This window comes from Enhydra lutris, unplaced genomic scaffold (assembly GCF_002288905.1).
Source record: "Enhydra lutris kenyoni isolate GAN:26980312 unplaced genomic scaffold, ASM228890v2 scaffoldscaffold20, whole genome shotgun sequence".
NCBI classification, from domain to species: domain Eukaryota; kingdom Metazoa; phylum Chordata; class Mammalia; order Carnivora; family Mustelidae; genus Enhydra; species Enhydra lutris.
Genome location: NW_019154104.1, coordinates 18,116,865 through 18,138,770, shown reverse-complemented (window position 1 = coordinate 18,138,770; position 21,906 = coordinate 18,116,865). Strand labels below are relative to the sequence as shown.

The following is a 21,906-nucleotide window of genomic DNA, read 5'->3' as shown; positions in this document are numbered from 1 at the left end:
CGTTACTGAGGTGGCCACACAGACGTTCACATTCCTCTAAAGACACACACTCTGCCAGTTCTCCTGAACATGCTTCCCACTTAGCCTTCCTTTCGCTTCTCTTGCTTTTGGTCACCATAAAGCTACACGAAATAATTCACTTGCCTCTTAACTTCCACTGTAAGAGAGCCAGCAGTGCAGAGTGAAGGATAAGGGGCTTCTACGCACCCCCCAGTGTCGGGCAGGGCTGGGAGCTCAGGCTCATCACAGCCACGCTCCACTTCCCCAGAATTTTCCATGTGGGAATGCAGGTCCAGTTTGCAGGCTTTGTGTTTGAAGAATCCAGAAGTCTGGATTTTTGTAGAGCATCTCCCAATTTGGGCAACAGATTCGTGTTAAAACCAAAACAAAAATAAATGACAGTGTGGTCGCAACAAATGGGCAGGCTTACTAGATAAGGCCAGAAAACGCTCAGTTTTGTCAAAGGCAGGGCCTTCCGTGGCCATTTCTCCAGGGCCTTGCCCGAGTTCCCACTGGACTGTCTGTCCATCTCCCAAGCAGAAGGCTTGCCCAGAATCTGCTGTTTCTGGCAGAGAGAGTGCGAGAAAATGGGGGAGAATGGGAGAGCAGGCTGCCTGAGAGCATCCCCGCCCTCTGACCTTAAGGGCTCCATTTTGATCTTGCTCCTTGTCGTGGGGTGAGATGAAATTTGGGAGCGTCTTTGGGCTCCTCCTGGAGCAAGAGAGAGTAGAACGTGAGCTCCGCAGCAATTATGCTGAATGTGAAACTCATCCCGGCTCTGGATGTTGAGTGGATAAATGGCAGTTAATCAACCTTCCCCTGAAGATTCGCATTACCATTGTTTCCTTTAGACGGAATCGCCACTACTTTGGCCATGGCCCGTTGCTTAGGAAGGAACGATGTGCTAACAACTACTAAGGGTGATCAGAGATGCTATGTCTCTTACGTACAAAATGCAGGTGCATTAATCACCTTGTTCTTCTTGGACCCTGTATTCATCTGAGCCCTCCTGCCATTGGTGACATGTTACCAAGGCATTTGGATGGTGGGTTGGTAGAGTTCAACTTCACCGGGACAATTAGAGGCAGTGGTCCTGGGGAGCAGACGTGAACTGGAAGCAGAGCATCTGTCCTCCCACACAGATAGAGGTGGCTTTGGTGACTGTTAGGATTTTCTTGACTTAGAGCAGTATTGGAAACGAGTATCATCCAGCAGTACCCCGGTGGTGATGCCTTGGGCACCCCGTTGCAGGTTACCTGTGATGCCCCCTCCTGCCTTCTCTGTCCCACTTGTCCTCCTCCCCCGACTTGCTTCTCCTCTTTACTGTCCTATGAGGAGTCAAAACTGCAGCCTGGGAGACCCCCTCAGAGTTGTTTCATCCTGTTCGTCCAGCTTTAGCTACCCATTCTCTTCTCCCTCCCAAGGGAGGCCAAAATTCTCCCCCATCTCCTTCCTTAACAGTGTAGTTGGCGTGGTCTAAATTTCATGGACACTAGTTCCTTTAAACTTGGCCTTAATTTCAGATTATACTCAGAGAGGGGGAGGCGTTGTTTGCATTTTGCAGGAATTGCTGGTTGGTTCCAGTGTCGCTTTCAGGAGAGGCTAGTGGGCCCCGCACTGTTAAATGCCTTCTCGCGCACCCCGACTCCTGACACTGCCACCGCCCTCTGCCCATGCTCATCATGGTGACTGACTTCTGATTTGAAAGAAGTCGTTAAAAAACCAACCAACCAACCAACCAACAAAATCTACTGGGGAAATTTTCAGACATACAGAAAAGTAATCAACATGTACCCAACACCTAACTTTAATAATTGTCAACGTTTGGCCAGTCTCATTTAGAAGACTTTAGATCTGTGTTTCTCAGAGGGTCAGTAACGACCACCTTACATTAGGATTACCTAGGGATTTGTTTAAAATACATTTTCCCGGGGGCACCTGGGTGGCCCAGTTGTTAAATGTCTGCCTTCGGCTGAGGTCATGATCCCGGGGTGCTGGGATCGAGCCCTGCATAGGGCTCCCTGCTTGGTGGGAATCCTGCTTCTCCCTCTCCCACTGCCCCTGCTTGTGTTCCCTCTCTCGCTCTTTTTCTCTCTGTCAAATAAATGAATAAAATCTTAAAAAAAAAAAAAAAGTGTATTCCCGGACTCCTTTTCCCCTAGACCAGTTGATCCAGAAAACTCTCTCCGCCAGGTCCAGTGATCTGTATGTCTACCAAGCTTCTCAGATAGTTCTTAGGCACATTGAAGATTGAGAACCACAGCCTTAGATAAATGTCTGTATATCTTTAGGCTTCCTGTTCTCATGGAACATCTGAAGGGCACTATCTGCTCAGCATCACTCATGGGGTCTTCTGGTGCTTCAAGTGGAGGCTCTGGAAAGGCCCAGAGCTTATGGCTTGAACTGCCTGGTCAGTTCATCTCTTTTTACTACTGCGAAGCTGCCCATGCTGACAACTAAAGCTCCAAGGGAAGACCCAAGGCCTCAGTCCTAAGAAAGTGCTCTATAAACTGGCCCATTGATTGTTGAAAGGAGGGCACCGTATCATCAATATCCATTTGAGTTCTGAACTTCCCAATCTACGCTTAAACTCGATGATTTAAGTTGGAGTTACAGTGAAATAAGGCTATTAAGTAGGCATTACGATGTCTGTAATTCTCTCATGCTGGTTATGGGCCTTGGTCTAGAAAAAGAAGTCCAGGTCAGTAAAGCGCTTGGAGTATGCTAATTTGCCCTTGCTTTTGAAACCCCCCTCTCCAGTGTACCCCGCCAATGCATGAGACTAGTAGGTTCTCATGAACCTCGTTTTTCTTTTTTTCAGGTCAGGAAGGAGGGCTTCTGAAGAAATAGAAGAGTATGTTTCCAGCATTCTTTTGCATCCTTTGGTAACCTTTGCTAGCAGTGCAGTCTTGGTGGTCATTATCTATGCAGCCTTTGTTGGACTCAGCATTAGAAAATAGAACGAATCTGGCTTTCGTCTGGGCGTTTAGTGATGCACACTGGATCCAGGGTTTAGTTAATGCTGTTTCCTTAGCTGAAGGTCTAGACCCTGGCATTAATGTCCATGTCCTTCTCCCACCCTGGGGTTTTTAGAACCGTATGTCCAGGTATCAGAGTGCTGACCCATGGATTCTTCTCTGTCGTTTCAGATGGGCAGAAACAATACCAGCCTTCTGAACCTAGCCTTCTCCTAAGACTTGTAACAGAAAGGAAAGGAGAAGGTTTCTAGGTGAAGATAGAATATAAAGGCAAGACCACTGAATTTCACGCCTGCCCCCCACCCAGGGGTGAGAGGAGTGTTCATATCATATTCTATGGAATAGTGCACCGCACGGCTTGTACAACCGTATTGGCAGACCCAGTTGCCTAATTAGGTTTCACCAAGTTGATAGAGGAAAGTGGGTCCAGAGACCTCATCTAGGAAAAACGACAGACACAGTAATAATTTGGATGGTTTCTTTCTGCATGTGAAATTCATTTTCTTTCCTTTCCTTCTTTTTGGGGGCAGTCACCGCCTCAGACAGCAGAGCTTGGTTGGATCAGATGACGGAGGAGGTAAGTTGTGTTGGGAGGAAATCAAAAAGGCTTTCGGAGAGGCTCCACAGCCCCCAAAGCCTTTCCTGGGCCTCAGCTAAGGCCCTGTTGGCTGCACCCTTCCTGGGAGGCAGTGGCCCCATCCCTTCTCATCTCTGTGCCTTGCTGAGCACTGCTTTTGCCTGGAGGACCTCACCCCCATGGCTTTCCACCAGCCTTGTGTGTCCTCTGAAATGGAAGCGTCTCCTCTGAAATGTCTTCCCTTCCCACCCCCCTCCCTCTCTTACTCCGTTATTTCTTCCCTGTGCTTCCAAGGCTTCCTGGGCCAACCTCCAAGATGACAACAGCAGCACTAGCTAATACCTATTAGGTGTTTATTATCTACTAGGCACTTGATGTACTGTCCTACCAGCTTTTAAATGTTAAAGCACTTAATCATCACAACGGCCCGTGAGCTGGGTTCTACAGTTGAGGAAACTAAAGTACAGAGAGATGAAGTCAGTTTTTTCCAGTTCACCCTGAACTTTGTGCTGCATTGCGGGTAGTTTCTACCGCTGTGTAAATGCTCTTTTCTTCTACAAAGTCTAATCTGCTGTTAAAACCGCTCAGCAGATTTGTTCTTACAGAAACTCTATTTTTCAGCTCTAGAAGCTCCGTTCAGTTCCGTGTCTTCCATTCAGTTCCTTATTTTGATCACGTTTTGCTTCGTTCTTGATGGCAGCCTTTATAGTCACTGTTATAAAGTCCTGTTCTGCTAATTCTACCGTCTCTCTCTTTCCTATGTTTCTACCAACTGATTTTTTCTTCTGGTTACAAGTTCTATTTTTTTCTGCTGCTTCACATGATTAGTAGTTTTTGATTAGATGCTGGTCATTGTGAGCGTTAGTTCCTATGTTGAGTGTCTGCATCTTGTCTTTCTTTAAAGACCCACATATCTGTTTTAATAGGCAGTTAATGTATTTGTTGGTCAACTTGATCATTTTGAGAATTGTTTTTAAGTTTTATTAGGGCAAATCGAGAGTTAACCCTAAACACTAAGATACTCAGGTTCCCTGCCTGGTGGTTCAGCCAGGACTCTCCGCTCTGCCTGAGGGGAGCTGAGCCTCTTCCGGTCCTTTATAAGCTACGGGGATGGTTCATCTCACACCTTCTTGGTAGTAATTCTTTGCCCAGCCGTGTGGAGTTTGACCCTATACACACACAGCTTAGAATGCAGTCCATCTAGGGGCGCCTGGGTGACTCAGTCAGTTAAGTGACCAACTATTGATTTCCGTTCAAGTCACCATCTCAGGGTCATGAGATCAAGCCCTGCGTTGGGCTCTGCACTGGGCATGGAGCCTGCTTGAAATTATCTCTCTCCCTCTGCACCTCACCTGCATATACATTAAAAAAAAAAAAGAATGTAATCGATCTAGATTTCTGTACCCTTCTGCCACATGGTGCCTCTCTCATCCTCTGCTTCTCAAATTCCAGCCACCTTAGCCTGCCTACATCCTGACCTCTGCTTCCTCAACCCAGTGAGATCGCCATGCTTCCCTAGGGTTTCCCCCTCCTAGTCCAGGAAGTATACATCTAAGCAGAAAGCCAGGGCTGACGATAAGGCTCACTGCATTTCCCTTCACTCAGGGATCCCCGTCCTGCGCTACCTGTTGTCCACTGCCTGCACACAGCTGTTCCTTCCATTATTTCCAGTTTCCTAATTGTTCCCGGCAAGAGTCCAGTGCCGGTTACTGCCTCGTGGCTGGAGGTGGCACCCCCAAAGCTTTTGGTAACTAACCTTACCATGGGACCACAAAGCAAAGGGCAGCATTCAATCTAGAAAGCTTAGATTATGACCCGAATGTTAGCCGCCCCACAGGCCTGGGGGCGTGTGCAACATCTGAACTACGCTGGCGTGCTGGTGAACCACAAACGCCCAGCCACCAGCAATCAGAATCCGGGGCCCAGAGATCTGTACTAATCTCAGTACGCTCCCTGGATGAACATTCTGCCCACCTGAGCTTGTCAAGCCTTTAGTGGCTCTAAAGTCAGGATTGAGGATGGGAAAGGACAGGAATCATGAAAAGGTACTTCTGCCTTGTGCCAAAGGGGTTTTCGGGTTGAAAGGTAGTCACCGGAAGTCAGGAACTGCGCGTCTACTCAGAGATTTAGTAAGAACTCATGAGCCTGACTTCATCACTCTTTAGCATTTGTTCCTGTGTTGCCTAGACTCTCTTACTGACAAGCTCATTCCTTTTTACTGGCTCTTCCTCCTTAGCTCAACTCACTAAACTCCTTGTAGCCGTCAAACCCACCCACCCACTAAGAATTCCCAGCAACCCTGTGAAATCAAGTGTCCCGCACCCCTGTTGCCCAGGTCTCTTTCCCTGCACGTGTCCCCGGGAGCCCCCGGGCCGGTGCTGACCTGCGGTGGCTCAGTGATTACTGGTGCTGGCTACACTTTCGATCCGCCCATCCTCACAGACTGTTGCTTCAGCCACTGGTCGCGGGGGACGATGGGCTAACCATCCAGAAGGATGTGACAAAGGGCTCAAGGAGGCAGGGGCCCTGCTGGACATTGACAGAGCTGCTGGTGCGGGGCAATGATGCCGCTGCCCACTCCGAGGTACTCATTACATTCAGGGTCTCCAGAAGGTTCGCTCAGCTGGTATCTTCTTCAGGCCTTTCCCTGCCCTACCTTAAACCTCTTTCTTACTCCCTTCAGCAGACTGAAATCCTCCTTTTTTCACTATTTTCAACATGTGAAAATGCTACATTTCAAGGAGTAACTGTTTTGTTTTATTTTTTTGAAGATTTTTTTTAAGATTTTATTTATTTATTTGACAGACAGAGATCACAAGTAGGCAGAGGAGATAGGCAGAGAGAGGAGGAAGCAGGCTCCCTGCCGAACAGAGAGCCCGATGTGGGGCTCGATCCCAGGACCCTGGGATCATGACCCGAGCTGAAGGCAGAAGCTTTAACCCACTGAGCCACCCAGGCGCCTCTCAAGGAGTAACTGTTAAATGTTCCACCAAAACCTTCCAAGTGCCAGAGTGTACACACATTCTAGATGTGTGTCAGCATAAGCTAGTGCCAGCTGCTGTGGTGGCAACTCCTCTGGCCATCTTGTGTGAGCCCCTCACTTGCCGTGTTACAGCATCGAAGCTTTGAGATCATTACACAAAAGAGCAGGACTCAGGGGAACTCTGGTCTTTTTACCCACAAGAGACCACTCTGCCTCCTACCACACGCCCACCAACATCACTGCTGTTACCACTCATCACCAGACTCGCTTAGTTCTCAAACCTATGGAAAAGTTTTTAAAAATCAACTTTATTGAGGCCTAACTTACATACGATAAACCGAATCCATTTAAAGCACAGCATTTGAGTTTTGACAGATGTATATGCCCGGGAAACCGCCGCCACAGTCAACATATAGAACATTTCCATCACCCCCCCGACCCAGATTTCTCATGCCCCTCTCCAGTCCGTCCTTCCCCTGTCCCTGTCTCCCAGCAGCTACTGTTTGTTGTCACTATGCAGTGGTTTGCATTTTCTGGAACTTTCATGTAAGTTGAAATGTATGTACATATGCTTTTGTGTCTGGCTTTTTTTCACTCATTGTAATGATTGTGAGTTTATCCAGATTGTTGTCTATGCCATTAGCCTGTTCCATTTATTTATGAGTAATATTCTGGTGTATGGACATCCCACATTTTGGTGATGTATTCACCTGGTGTTCATTCATTTATTTGGATCATTCATTATCCCCATTTTAACAAGAAAAATAACCTTGCCGAAGGTCACACAGTAAGTGACAACACCTGGAAGGCATCTATCTCTGCTCACCACCTCACCACCAATGACACCCAGTGCAGCACTGGGATTTGAACACAGATCTTGCCCCCGGAGTCCTTGCTCTTGGCCTTGGGGTTATAGCAAATGGTATTACCCTCAGCTATGCTGGCATCTCCTTCCACAGGTGTCTCATGTTAATGTCAGCTCTCACGTTTGTAGCGTAGAGTGCCTAGCATGATTGATGGGATGCTTAAAACAGTTCCATTAAGGAAGGAGAGAAGAAAGATACCTATTTTCAGAGAACACCACCTAGTATTTTTTTCCCTTCATAAACTTGAAGTGTGAAATTAGTGATTTGGCCTTTATTTTGGCTCTGGAGGTTTGACACATAAAACCCTTCATCAGAATGCACTTGATTTTACCTTCTAGGAGGGATGCCTCTTCCCCGGCATAAATCTGTTTTCCATGCAGTTATGCCCGAGTCCTTTAATGGAAAAATCAGTTCATATGTTACACTTCACACTTGACTTCGTCCATTTCACTATACGTGACTGTTTAGAATCCATTATGCGGTAGGAATCATATGTTACATATAACTAGTTTCTAGAATTATCTTTGCTCAGAGAATTACTTGGTTGGCTAGCGAAGGCTTCTCCTTTGAACTTGGAATAACCAGTGGGTGGGGACGCTCCGTGAATGATTGCCCAGAATCATCCATGGAGTCTTCGTTCAGCGATGATATTAAGCAGATCTTTGGGCGCCTCTGAGGGAACCTACTGGTGCGTAATAAAATCACACCCAGGTTCTTCGAGGTTGTCAGTGCGAGGAGTGCTGTCCGCTGGGAACGGGCTGCTAGTTTCCCTATACTTGGTAGGGCTGTCTTGGTAAGCAATCCCAAAAGAGAATGTATCTTGGGGAATAGAAATGAGAAGCCAAGGACTAGGGCCTCCTTCAGACAGGTGGTCTCTTCTACCACCTGTCTTCGAGGTTAATTTTACTGCGGAAAGCTAGCGGGTGTTGGACAGTGCCCCCTGTGGCCACGACTGCTCCAGATGCTGGAGATGGTGGCAAGTAAGACAGCCCTGGCCCTCCCAGAGACTCTGAAGTAGTGAGAAATAACCCCCTCTTCTCCCTCCCCGTCTTCTGTAGGGAACTTTCAGGAACCCTGTCTCTCAGATCTGTTTCTCAGCATCCAGCCTCCTAGTCTTCACTCATGGTACAAACTCTCCTTTGGTGGGGAGGATGCCCAGGGAGAGAAGAGAAGCACTTCCTCCCCGCCATACATGCCTCAGGCTTCCAAGGAGAGAGAACAGAAAAGTAGAAGAAGGAAAAGGCTTTTAGGATAAGGTGTGTGACATTTAGAGGTGGTTTCAGAGTCTTTTGGTTAACTAGAAGGTACTCCGTGGGACCCTTTGCAAGGCCATGGCGGTCCACAAGCTCGCACACCTCGAGGGGCCGGGCAGATACCACACACACAGGAAACTGCAGAAGTATGAGGCAGTAAAGAACGGTGGGGCCTGTGGTAAACCTAGAGAGGAGATGGCGCCGCCTGAAAGTTTTCACGTTCGTATTTAAAAAAATGACCAAATTTCTAAAAATCTGCTCATAAGCAGCACAAAATGCACCTGCCAGTTGGATGAGGCCAGTGGGAAGTGATCTGCAAGTGCTCCACGAGGCTTTGTAGGGCTGTGCTCTGCAGGTACGCAACGTTGCTGGGGAGACAGAACACGGAGACGGAAAGAATGGAGTTAAGGGGTGAAGACACAGTATACCGGATGGCAGAGGAGGCCAGAGGTGGTTGCTGTGTTTGTGATTCATGTTAGTAAGGGCCACAATTCAGGCAACAAAACGATCCCTGTGGGCTGAGGGCACTTCAGGAGGAAGGAAGAGCGAGCCATGGGTCCTAAAGGCCAGGCAGTCTTTGAACAGGTAAAGAAGAAGGCGAAGGGCCTTGCGGGTGAGGCCTGGTAGGAGGAGAGACTCCACGCAGAGAATGAACAGGGAATTTCAGTAACCACAAGAGAAGCTCGTTCTGCAGAGGAAAGCCCTGGTTCTGGTCCATTCTCAGCTACAGGAAGTAGACGTCCCACATAAACTGCCTTTCGTGAAGTCTAGAGATGGCCAGTCATCTGATTTGCTGATTCTTGGTGGAATCGCTCACAGCTCGAGTTGACATGATGCTTCAGGAAGTTGGGAGTCATGATCAGAACAGCTGAGAAGGATGGACAGCCAGATCCCCCAGAAGACTGCAGGGTTCCAAAACTGTTGGACAACCACACTCATCTTTCCTTCTTAGATGACCATCCTTTGGTGGCACAGTTACCCATCCCTGTTCCTGGAATCAAGTTTCTGGTGTGCACTAAGGCCTTCAGACTTTTTTTGTCATGGAAGATTGTACGGTGTTAGAAGAAAGAGCATCAGATCTGGGATGGGATTGAATGCAACCTCTACAAGTGACTTTGGGCAAGTCATTTCCCTTCATTCGTTCATTTCACGACCATTTATTGAACACCTACTATGTGATGCTTAGGGCTGGGTGTTGGGGATATGATGTGGAAGAAACCATTCTTAGTCTTTGCCCTCATACTGCTTCCAGCCTAGTGGGGGAACTGGGGACTAAACAAATGGTCACACAACTAAAGAAGGAAGGACAAGGAGTGATTGAGCCCACTGAAGGCGGGGCATGGGCGCTCTGAGAGAGAATGGCGTGGAGACCCGACTTGGATCGGGTGATGAGGGAAGGCCGCTCTGCAGCGGTGGTTTTTATACCTCAGCCTGAAGGGGGAGTGAAGCTACCCTGCGAGGGGGATGTGAGTTGGGGCATCAGTGGGGGGTCCCAGAAGAGGAGACAGCACATGCAAAATCTTGTCAGCTCTCCAACTCCAGGAATGTTTCCAGTCCTGTGTTGCCTCTTCCAGCTCTAAAGTCCAGCTCTCAGAAAGTGAACTCTGGATAGAACGTGAAGCTTTGAGATGAGCTTTGAGAAGCACACAAATGGGAGAAGAGCACTTCCCTGTCTTTAAGAAAGATGACTAGTATTGAGGTTGAAACAACTTTTGGAAACAGTTAGATACGGACTTGCCTTTCGAATAGTTCGTCTGAGAGTGAAATTCAAGTTAGGAAAGAACTTGTGAGCCCCAAAGATGTCTTTCAAAAGGAGAAAGTCTCTGAAAACAGGAGCTTTAAAAAAAAAAAAAAAAAAAAGGATTGGATCTTTCTTGCATTTAACCATTGCATTTTGGCGTGCCACAGGACCATGGGTGCAATGCTCACCATCTCTTCCCGGCCGCTCTCTGCCCCTCTTGGGCATCCCATCCCCACCAGAGAGGGCTGTGCTCTTTGCAACTCAGTTTTGCAAGGCCCAGTTTTGACAGAATTGAATACCTCAAAACCTTAGAAATAATAAATCCTTATGGCCAGCCAAAAAGTGTTTAATTCCTAAAGGACCAGCTGAGTTGAGCCACTTCTAGCCAGGGGCAATTGAGGACTTAATTCTGTAAGTGTAGCAATCTGGATGATCTGAGAGCTCTGAGTTTAAGGGTAATTGCTCAATTTTCTATCCATGTCAACAGGGAAAATAGGTAAAAGTGGCTGAAAACAGCCAAGCAATGAGGCTGGATGAGATGTGAGATGCTGGACTGTCAGTGGAATTAGAAAAATGCCATCTGTAAGAGGGCTGTCGCTCCCTTGCCTCTGTCTTCCCCTCTACCTGGGCATCACCAGCTCTGGGCTTTCTAACTCTCTTTTTTTTTTTTTTTATTAAATTTATTTATTTGACAGAGAGAGAGATCACAAGTAGGCAGAGAGGCAGGCAGAGAGAGAGAGGAGGAAGCAGGCTCCCTGCTGAGCAGAGAGCCCGATGTGGGACTCGATCCCAGGACCCTGAGACCATGACCTGAGCTGAAGGCAGAGGTTTAACCCACTGAGCCACCCAGGTGCCCTCTAACTCTCTTCTTGGGCTCTTTTTCACTCCGTACTTAATCTTCCCACCATGCCCTCCCTCCCTTATCCTGCAAACTGTGAAGTCACTCTGAGCCTAAACAGCTTTAATGGGGACAAAGAGAAAGTGGAAAGAATTCTTTAAGTACAGATAAATTGGAACCCTGACATCTCAGTTCCCTTCTCTGGCTTCATAAGAATGTTCCATTAAATCAGCATTCAGCATATGGGATTTCTTAGATCGTCCCCAAACCTGGTTTTCCCTTGCCTCCCTAATCTTTTTAAACTATTCTAACCAGCGCTAATTTTTTGATGAAATAATGTTCCTTAAAATCAGTTTGTTTTGGGGCACTGGGTGGCTCAGTCAATTAAGTGTCTGATCACAGCTCAGGTCTTGATCTCAGGGTCATGAGTTCAGGCCCTGCATTGGGCTCCACACTAGGGATGGAGCCTACTTTAAAAACAAAACAAAACAGGGGCACCTGGGTGGCTCAGTGGGTTAAGCCTCTGCCTTCAGCTCAGGTCATGATCTCAGGGTCCTGGGATCGAGTCCCGCATCGGGCTCTCTGCTCCACAGGGAGCCTGCTTCCTCCTCTCTCTCTCTTTGCTTGCCTGTCTGCCCACTTGTGATCTCTCTCTGTCAAATAAATAAAATCTTTAAAAAAAAACAAAAAACAAAAAAAAACATTTTTTTTTCTAGGTTCAGAGTCACTAGGAGTGGATGCTGAGGTCTTTCTAAGCCCATGCCTTCCCACCCTTCCCCAACACATAAACACGAGGGGGAGCTGTTACATATCCAGCCCAGAAGAGGGGTGGGATGGGGTGGGACTTGCTGGTGCAGGGGTTAGCTGTCCCATCTCTTGTATCTGTGCTTTGTTCTGCTTACAAGATACTGGGTGACAGATTGGAGAAAGAAGTCGTTCTTGTAGGAAATGGTATTGACAATTAATGTTTGTGTTCAGTGTGAGCCAGGCCCCTGCTCCATGTCATGTGCAGTAACCCTCTCAGCAGTTCTTGGAGGAGATACTGTGATGATCACCCCGTCACAGGAGGAAATCGAAGCCTTGTGAAGGGAAGTCACTCACAGAAGTCACATGGCTAAGAGGCAGGGATGTCCTGGTGAATGTCCAACAACCGGCTCTCAAGGGGAAGCGAGTCTCATTGGTCATGTTTGCTAGTGGTCTTGGGCTCCCACCAGGACATCACTGATCCCGGAAGAGATCTTCCCGGCTCATCACAGAGCCGGAAAGAGATGGCCGGGAGCTCACCAGTGTATCCGATTTCTGCCACACAGGCACAATAGAGGTAAAGAATTGCAGGAGCATGGGTAAAGTAAAGTATAAAATTCAGGAGGTGCTCAGTTTCAACAATTTATTGCCTGTGTTTTGAATACAATGTCTGTAGCTCGAAGAGTACATAACTTAGTCATTGATGATGCTTATGTTTAACGACCTGCATGCCATAGTCCTATACATTGGGCTGGTCGCTCTTATAAGGCAGCACAGCTGGAATTTAGATGTCCCTGTGACTCCCGAGCACTCTGCTGTCACAGCCCTCCTCCTTGTAAAAGTATCGGCAGGGGTTTTCAACCCTGCTTATTGAGGAAGCTGGACTCCCCTCATTTTTCTAGCTCCCCCCACCCCGTGGCAGATCCCCTCCCACCCCCGTTCTCAGACCAGCCCTGTCCTGGGCTCTGCCGGCCGTCTCACTGTCAGGTCTCACCTGCCGGCATCCCCCAGATGACAGGCAAAAGCCGAAGAGACCAGGCCCGTGATGGGAGGCAGAATCCTCAGGTTTGACCGTTCCCCTCTCTCTCGTTATGCTTCGCTTTCTAGCAAAGCCATGATGGTGTCTGGTGCCTCTGCCAAGTCTTCCGGAGAGGAGAGCCTACCTCAGGGCACGAGGAAGGAGGGTCACTGGGCTGACGCAGGGAGCACTGTGAGGCTGGGCAGTTTGGGAAGTTGGTGAGAACCAGGGCCCCACAGGCGTCCAGCTGGGCCTGAAGGGCCGTGCTGGTAGCTCTCCCACGGCCTGCCCCTCTGAGGCACAGCCCAGGAGAAGGATTGACGCCGCAGGCATGCCTAGGACCTGGAAGAGCCCCCGCAGGGGGTGGGGGAGGGTGGGGAAGGGGGTTGAACTGGGTCGCGGTGTGAGCTGGAGTCGCCATGGAGCCACAGGTGGAATCTGTGCATATTAATTACACTGGGGGAAAAGAATTTTTATTACAGTGACTAAACAAGAGATTTGGCGTGCTCAAGCCGTAGGCCGTAACTATGGCTGGAACATTTAGGAAGACACTGCTGTGAGCAAATGTGACAGCAGAGGTGGTTTTTAAATTTTTTTTTTTAATACATCATGAGATACATTCTAATGGACACTCCAGAATAAGATTTTCGTAGAGTAGAGCTTATTTGATGATAAGGAGACTTGGGACCAGAGTTGACAAGTGATTGCCTAAGTTCAGCAAATTGAGGGCAAATCTGGGACCCAGGTGTCCTGATTTATAAGAGAAAAAGGAGCATTAATAGATATAGACTCTCGAGGCCACAGGGCTGACTTCTCTGTTCTCCAGTATGGGTGTGGCCAATGCTGGTCCCCAGAGTTAGGGAGACACCAAGGAAGGGACCTGGAACTTGCCAGAAGTTTCTTTAATGCAGCCACAGCTGTTATTTACTCAGTTTTTTGCAGGTCCCATGACCCTACCCTAGGCAAAGTATACGCCATGAAAGAGTAGATACGTAAGAGTAGATGGGAAGGAGAGATACTTAAAATTACTTAACTCAGCAAATATGGGAGAGACTGGCTTGGCTGCATTCTTCTGGCCTTCCCAAAAGGCAGAATGTCAGGGGGGCTTTTGAGAGCTGAGTTGGGCTTTGAGCAGATTTTATTTTATTTTATTTTATTTTTTTAAAGATTTATTTATTTGACAGAGATCACAAGTAGGCAGAGAGACAGGCAGAAGCGGGGGGGGAGGGGGGAAGCAGGCTCCCCGCCGAGCGGACAGCCCGATGTGGGGCTCCATCCCAGGACCCTGGGATCATGACCTGAGCCGAAGGCAGAGGCTTTAACCCGCTGAGCCACTCAGGCGCCGCTTTGAGCAGATTTTAGTTCTGCTTTGTCAGCTCAGTCATGTTCTACCTTACTCCCCCGCCCTGCCCCAGTCCAGCTGCAAGGCATAGCCCAACATCTCGACCAGATCTGTTGCTCTGTCGGCAGAGCCGGGACTCAGTGCTTTACCCCACTAGTGGTGCCTTGAAATCTCTGGTCACGCCAGACTTGCCAAACGTATCATCACGAACCTTTCTGGGTTCCATTTGCTTTGTTCGTGTGCACAGCTTACTTGTGTGTCCCCATCTGAAGAGGCGGAATGGGGAATGCAAATGAAAGCCAGGTGCCCTGGGTGCATACCTGTTTTAAATGAGGCAGGTTGTAGTCCCCTTCCTCCAGGAACAGACACACACACACACACACACACACACACACAGAGAGAGAGACTGCTCCATCGGCATTCTGTCATGCTATCGTCAGCTTGGAGGGATGTGATTAACAATAAATCATCCAACATTAAGCACTGACAAAAGTAAAAGAGAACTAAATCTCCCTGAAATCGTTCTAGAGATCAGGGTATTTATTCTATAACTCCCTGGGTTCCATCCTGGGTGAATACAGAAGACAGGCTCAGGATAGGGCAGAGCTAATCCCATTTAGTTTCACAAGACCATTGGAGGAGTGTTCCAGCATTCGGGGAGAGGCACGGGTACATCCCACAGGTGCGAAGGGAGTGGACAAGTGAGGAATCGGGGGCCCTGCACACAGCAGACAGGCCTGCCTGGGTGAGAACCACTTCCCCCAGGGAGCTGGTAGATGACTTGGGGTTTTATCTGCCTAGAAAGAAATAGGGGCTCCGTTTTCTAGGATGCCTCTTTGAAAAGAGGGAGACTCTATGCATAGGCACTCTGTTCTCTGCGTGTAAGAAGACAGTGTCGTGGAGTTGTTCCAGATAGTGTCTATAAGCAAACACACAGCCCGTTGTGCCCTGGGATAGCGGGAGAATCTTCTCCCAAGTGGGTGGCCAGGTTCGAAGTCTGACAGCCGGGTGTGTCACTGAGGTGAGATAGAAAGGGACAGCCTGTGCTTGGAGGTTGGACTTGGTGCCCCTCTTAGCCGTCACTTGGAGAAGTCTTTTCCTCCTGACACATCACACAGGGAAATTCGTTTCTAAAGAAGGGTTAGGTCTAGTGGAAATCGAGGGGCGAGGTAACGGGGACTGTCTTACCCTAGCAAGAGAAGAACTTGATGTAGCCACATGGTAGATCTTCCTCTCCAGCGTTAGGGTCTCCCAGTTTTCCAAAAGTTCACAGATGTGGAGTCCGTGTGTGCATGTGTGTGTGCGTGTGTTCTCGTCTATATATACACACAGGAGGACACAGACTGGGAATGTGATTCCTGAGTCCATAAGTGTGGTTGACGGACTAGGTTTACCTAAAAGACCCTTTAAGAGAAAGCTCTTGAAAGATGATTACAGAATTGAGACACCATCATTTAAAAGAGCCCGAGGCAAACGCCTTTGAAAATTGCAGCAGCGGAGGGACAGAGAAAGAACCACACAGGCCTTGATTGTTGAGCTGTTCCCTCAGGACCCGGTCTCCCCCTCCCCCTCTGTTTCTCATCTGATAAGAGCGAGAGCAGCACTAAGACTCCTCATCTATCTTATGAAAATCCGATTCGGAATGGCTGTGATCAAAACCAGCTGCCTGTCACCAGCAGTGGCCTCGCGCGGAGGGAACCGCTCAGAAGCGTTCCGTATGTGGGAGTGTCACGGGTGGCACCGATCAAAGTAGCATTTTTTTAATAAATATATATAAGGAAAAATACAAAACCTAAGGATTTATAATAAAAGCGGTGTAGTTTGTCTTGTTTTTTTTCATTGTAACACGAAGAGGATGAAATAGAATCAGATATGCCTGGTTTCTTACATCCGCGCTTCCACGGGCGGCTCGGAGAAGGCGCTCCGTGTCACGTTAATGCTGTCTTGCTCACCTTGGGCCTTATTGAAGAGAGTGGAAAGTTCCTCAGTCTCCATTCCTTCCAGCCACTTTTTGCTCATCACTTTCAAAGTCCTTTACCCCTCCTTGTCCTTAACACATCTGTGCAGATCAAAGCTGGAACCCCCAGCAAGCTCTGAGAGCTGTTCGGGTGGTAGAGAGCATTCCTGTTCCTTGTTCATTTCCTTCAACCGCCAGCGACCCATGGTGTGACGTACCCTAGAGGCCACCTCGCAGGTGGCAGTGGGGTCCTCCCAGTGTCGTGCTCCTGGGCCAAATGGGATCTTTCTTTATAGAGAACCCTTGTTGGGCCATGCTGGTCTCTTGCGAGCGCCACCTTTGAATTGCTCCAAAGGCTCAATCCTGGTTGAGGACCTTTTGCGTTACTGATAATGATTCTTCCAAGCACTCAATGCCCTTGGGTGAGGAGATGTGGGAAATCTCATTCTGGGGTGTTGCGTTCCTAGCTCCTTCAGATACGTCCTAACATCCCTTTGGGGGTCATATGAGGAGGTCAGGCTGTCACACACCATAATCTACCATGAGCTGGATTGCCACTCTTAGCAAAGCCCCTTCTCTGCCCGTGGTCCAGCCAGCACCACAGTATACGGAGGCCCAGCTGATCCCAGAAACTAAGTCAGTCCAAACCTTCCTCGTCAAACCGTCTTCAGCCATGAGAGTCACTATGGCTTGGAAGGCCGTGAGGAACAATCAGCTATTCCGATCTTAAGGTCTGTGATCTCCTTCCCTGGCAACATTTAGAGAGATGCAGTTGGGCAGGAGCACGGAGGCATTTCAACCTGCAGGACACAGATGAACATCCCTCCACCCCAGCGCCCCCTCCCCCACCACCAAGCTGGCACCCCAGGACGGGGCACCTTTTCTTTCGGTCTGTCACACGCTTCTTTGGGGACCTGCTCGTGTACTGCTCCAGAGTAGACACTGGCTCCGCCATGCCTGTTCCTCAGCGTTTGCGGTGTGGGTCTCTAGCCAGGATCCCAGTTTCCAGACCCCTTTCCCCCCACCTGCCGTGTCCACTGCCTCTCTCCTCCCCTGCCAGTAGCGGGTCCGGGCGGGACCCGGTTTCAATCAGGTAGTCACAGGGGAAAAGTCTTCACACAGCGGACCTGCCAGGGACCTGCAGACTTGTTTTTGCCCCTCGAACCCTGACTTGGGGAGTGCGGGGGACAGATGGTTGCAGGGCCCAGGCACGCTCAGGAGTTCCTCTGACACCGGCTCTTTCTCTTGTTCCTTCGGGTGTTTGAAGCCTGTTGCCTACTGCTTTCCCCTTTTCTTCTCTCTTTTCAAAAATTCTCATTTTTTCACTTAGAAAAAAAAATTATTTATACGATTGAGATCCGCTAATTAAAGCCATTTTCTGGTATTTGGTTACTGGAGCGTTTGATGTCTCTCTGACAAGACCATGAAATGCACGGTGTGTCCACAGGGACAGAATTTGCTGAACATGGCTCTTTGTAAATGAGGGGACACAGTGTCGCAGCAGCTCATGAATATGGAACGCCCATGATGCCACCTCAGTGGACTTGGGAACACAGATGAATCCTGTCATGTGCTAAATGAGACCAATTTCTTTCACTTAACTTCATCTTCAATCAGACCTTCTTCCATTTGCCTGTTTAAAATTCCCCATACGTGATACAGAAGGTAACAGCATTCAGTAAAACAAAGTTTTGCAGCTGCAGAGAAAAATCATAATAATCTCTGGTCTAAAGTTGCCATCTCCCAAAAACATGGACATTGTTTCGCTTTTGGGCTCTGTTGAGGTCTTTTAACTTTGGGCACAGAATTAGGGGTTGTGTGGACCACTCTTCCTGCGGTGTCCTTAAGCAGTATGTCTAGATTCCTTCCATGTGGATTGGTTTTTGAACTTGGCTATGGATGGTGGATGTGGGCCGTTAAGAGCCCATGGATGCTTTGTAAGTGGGAAAGGGCACTGCTTGGGAAAGCAGCTCTGGGAAGAGAGTGCCTGTAGCCAAGCAGGGACTTTGCCCTGGGGAGCTTAGTTAGAGGACAAAGTAAGAGGGACAGAGGTCATCAGAAGGAACACAGACGAACCTGCCAGGTAAGCCAAACACTTGTATCCTTACTAAGGTGTCAAGGCGAGAGAGTGCTAGAGTATAGAAGAGACTTTCTTAGCTCTCCGGAAACCCTTGTGGTTACAACCAGGAAATCCCATTCAGAAATCCCCAACCAAGAAAGTCAGCAAAGAGTAGACCCTCAAGGGACACAGAGAGGCAAGGCTCCCTGGGGGACCCAAGGTCCAGATTAGGGGGCCTCCTTTGTTCTCTCCTTCTTGCAGAATTCAGAGTTATGCTCCAGGTAAAGAGCCTGAGTTACACTCAGGGTGTACTCAGGTGTACCCTGCATGCTGAGTCCGGTCTTAAAAAATCACTTTCTCTTCTGGTTGTACCAAAACAGGCCAACAATATGTGGGTTTGAATGCGGGCTCTCTCCGAATCACCACGGAGATCTGGAGGCTGCTTTATTGGAAGAGGCAGGCTGGCTTCTTACTGTCAGGCCGCAGGGGCTGAAAAGGAGCCCTCTGGGATTTTACTGGATAGTTAGCTTTTTAGTGTGCATGTATGATGATATTATCCAGAACGAATATATTTCAGGGCAAATGGCAGCTTCTCACATCTTTGAAACCAGTTGTAATCGATCCTACAGGTGTTCCCACGTGTTTCCGTTATTTATATCAGCACCCCTTCATTCTGTGGTTTCGTCTGGTGGTCGGTTTGTTGGGGCAGATCTGTTGGCAGACTGGCACTCTGGCATCATAATGAGTTTCCCATTTGGCAGTCTCTCTCTTCGAAGTAAGTTCTTACTGTTGTTGTATATTAATAAACCTTTCCTGGGGGCTTCCAGAAAGTGGAGTGATACAGGAGGGGGCACTCCAGAAATCCCAAGAAGAAAGAAACACTGGGAGGTTGGTGAGGAGCAGTGTGACCCAGCCTCAGGATGGAAGCCCAGTGGTCCATATGGACCGAATTTGAATGACTCCTCCCCTGTAACTTTGTGCTCGCTCATCCGTTGTTTCTTGCGTGTGCCCAGGCCCTTCCCAGCTAGGCCTTGCAGCTGTCAAGGGAGGCAGAACCTTTGCTGTGATGTTATCAAGTCCAGGCATTATCCAAGGATTGTGCTTGGTTGTTTATTAAATGAATCCTACTCAGGCAACTTTTAAGGCTCGGTAGCACTTACACCATAATTGGAACGATCCAGAGAAGATCGGTGTGGCCCTTCCCTGTGTGGGACTTTCAGATTTGAGGGGCGTCTGTCCATTCCGTTCTGTTTAGCTCTTCTTTGGTTTGATGGTCCTTGGGAAGACAGTGACTGGGATGTGCTTGTCGCCCTCAGCTAGTTCACCATATAGGGGACAGACGTAGGGCAAATTTCACTTACTCTACCTGTTACAAGGTGGTGAGGTTAACCCCATGGCCCTAAATAAGGTATAATGGAAAGCCAAAGTAGAAAGCTCTGAATTCTGCCTGTTGGATTCCAAGGTGATTCTACAAAGGAAGGGATATACATTTTCCTGATTCTGCTTTTATGATTACTATTTCTTTATGTGTAGTTTTCCCTTTGCAATGTAGCCATGCGTCATCAATGTTGGTTTTCCCCTGAAGCGCCCCAGAAGGGGTCTTGCGTAGAGCAAGCACCCAGTCCATGTTTCCTGGCTGGTTGGTGCGGGGCCTTCCTCACCTGGCATCAAGCGCGCTCTCTCCTGCCTCACCCCATGCCGCTCTCCCCGGGGCCCCTGTGCCGACCCCACTGGCCTTTCTCCAGTTTCTGCAGTGTTGCAAGTTACCTCTTACCTCATAGTGCCTTTGCAAATGCCATCCCTGCCTGGTTTAATCCTATCTATCCTTTGGCTTTGAGCTATATCGTCCCTAATTCAGAGACCTTTCCCAACTCCCCAACCCCTCTTCCAAAGTTCTAAATGAGGTCTTCTCTGAACCGGATTAAATGCATTAGGAGGCACCAGTTCAACAGAATACTAGGTGGTCACTTAAAAGAATGAGTTCTATCAGGGTACTGATGAGGAAAGAGAAAGCAAGTTGCAGAAGATTACATGTGTAAAGCGATCCCCTTTGCAGACATCCTTTAAAGGACATCCGTGCTGCGGTAGGCATTGCGTTCTTTTCGGTAAATATATAGGAGAAATTGTTAATAGCACCTCTAGGGAGACAGACTGGGGCTCATAGAAGACGAGGAAAATTTTCACTTTAAACTTTTCTGTAGCATCTAAATTATTATCACGTATGATATTTTACCTTTTGAACATAAGACAATTAGTTGTTTCAGCCCCGTTTTTTTCCGGTGCTCCGTGAGGACGGGGACTGTGTTTCCTTTGCTGTTGTCACTGGCCCCGCGAGCTTCGCACCTGCAGGTAGCGACGCTCCGTCAGCGCTCCTTGAAGGAAGGGCTGGGTGAATGAATGGACAAGCGAGCAAATGCAGTTTCCCCACCGTGTGGCTAACCGGCTGACAAACAGGGCAGAAAGGCAGGTTGAGCCAGCAGGAGAGACGGCTAACAGAAGAGGCAGGGAGAAGTGCAGAGAGCAAAGAAAACCCGTGATGTTGAAGGGGTCAGAGCTGGGAAGGATAGAAGCACGTGGTGGCACCTGGGAGGGGTGGGGGCGGTCTGGGTGAGGAGGCGCTGTCTGCCTGCGGGGCTGAGATGGAGGAGGAGGGCCCCCACTCCCGTGGCCCTGGAGGCATCCTAGCCCTCCCGCCTTGCTCCCCTTTCTTGAGACTGTTTGAGGTCCTCCGTCACCTCCAGGAGTCTGGGTGAGTTAAGACATGGGCAATGGGGCTCTGGCATCAGTGTACTCTTTCCATTCTGTTCCATGTGGCCTTGCTGGAGGGAAGTAGCAAGTGGGGGCATAGGGGGAGGGAGGGTATTTCAGTGATTTGTGGTGATTGGAATCAAGAGAAGTACCCAGAACTGGGGACAGTGAGTCTCAGGCAGAGTAACAGCTGTCCAGGCTCATCCCTCTGTGAAGAAAGCACAGTGGGTAGAGAGGATGAGCTCACGGGTTACGGTAGGACAGAGCTGGAAGCCTGGCACTGTCTGTTATCAATGATCATAGGTCATGAAGCTGCCTTCTCTGCTGAGCCTCACTGTTCTCACCTGCAAAATGGGTGAGACTAAAGGAGAAGATGAAAGTAGAGCCATATAGTTTCTCCCAGGCTCAACACTTTATCTGTTAATTATGCACTGAACACAGTGATGAGTATTTTTTTTTTTTTTTAGTTATTCATTTGACAGATAGAGATCACAAGTAGGTAGAGAGACAGGCAGAGAGAGAGGAGGAAGCAGGCTCCCCGCTGAGCAGAGAGCCCGATGCGGGGCTCGATCCCAGGACCCTGGGATCATGACCCGAGCCGAAGGCAGAGGCCTTAACCCACTGAGCCACCCAGGCGCCCCAGTGATGAGTATTTTATAAAGACGATTGCATTTCATACTTACGGTGACCATGTGAGGTGGGTGTAATTATGATCCCCGTTTTACAGGTAAAGCAGCTGAGGCACAGAGAGGCTAAAGTCACGCAGCTGGTAAAGGGGAAGCCAGGATTGAAAGCCAGCCTC

At 48.7% G+C, this 21,906-nt stretch overlaps 1 protein-coding gene across 1 annotated transcript in view; it reads left to right on the top strand.

Annotated features, from left to right (window-relative positions):
- Positions 1-21,906, top strand: part of LOC111148626 (intraflagellar transport 43) — an 81,038-nt gene that overhangs the window by 54,590 nt on the left and 4,542 nt on the right. The window contains exons 4-5 of the mRNA XM_022505366.1: positions 2,822-2,854; positions 3,509-3,555. Of these exons, the coding sequence (XP_022361074.1) occupies positions 2,822-2,854; positions 3,509-3,555 (80 nt within the window). The remainder of the gene's footprint in view (positions 1-2,821; positions 2,855-3,508; positions 3,556-21,906) is intronic.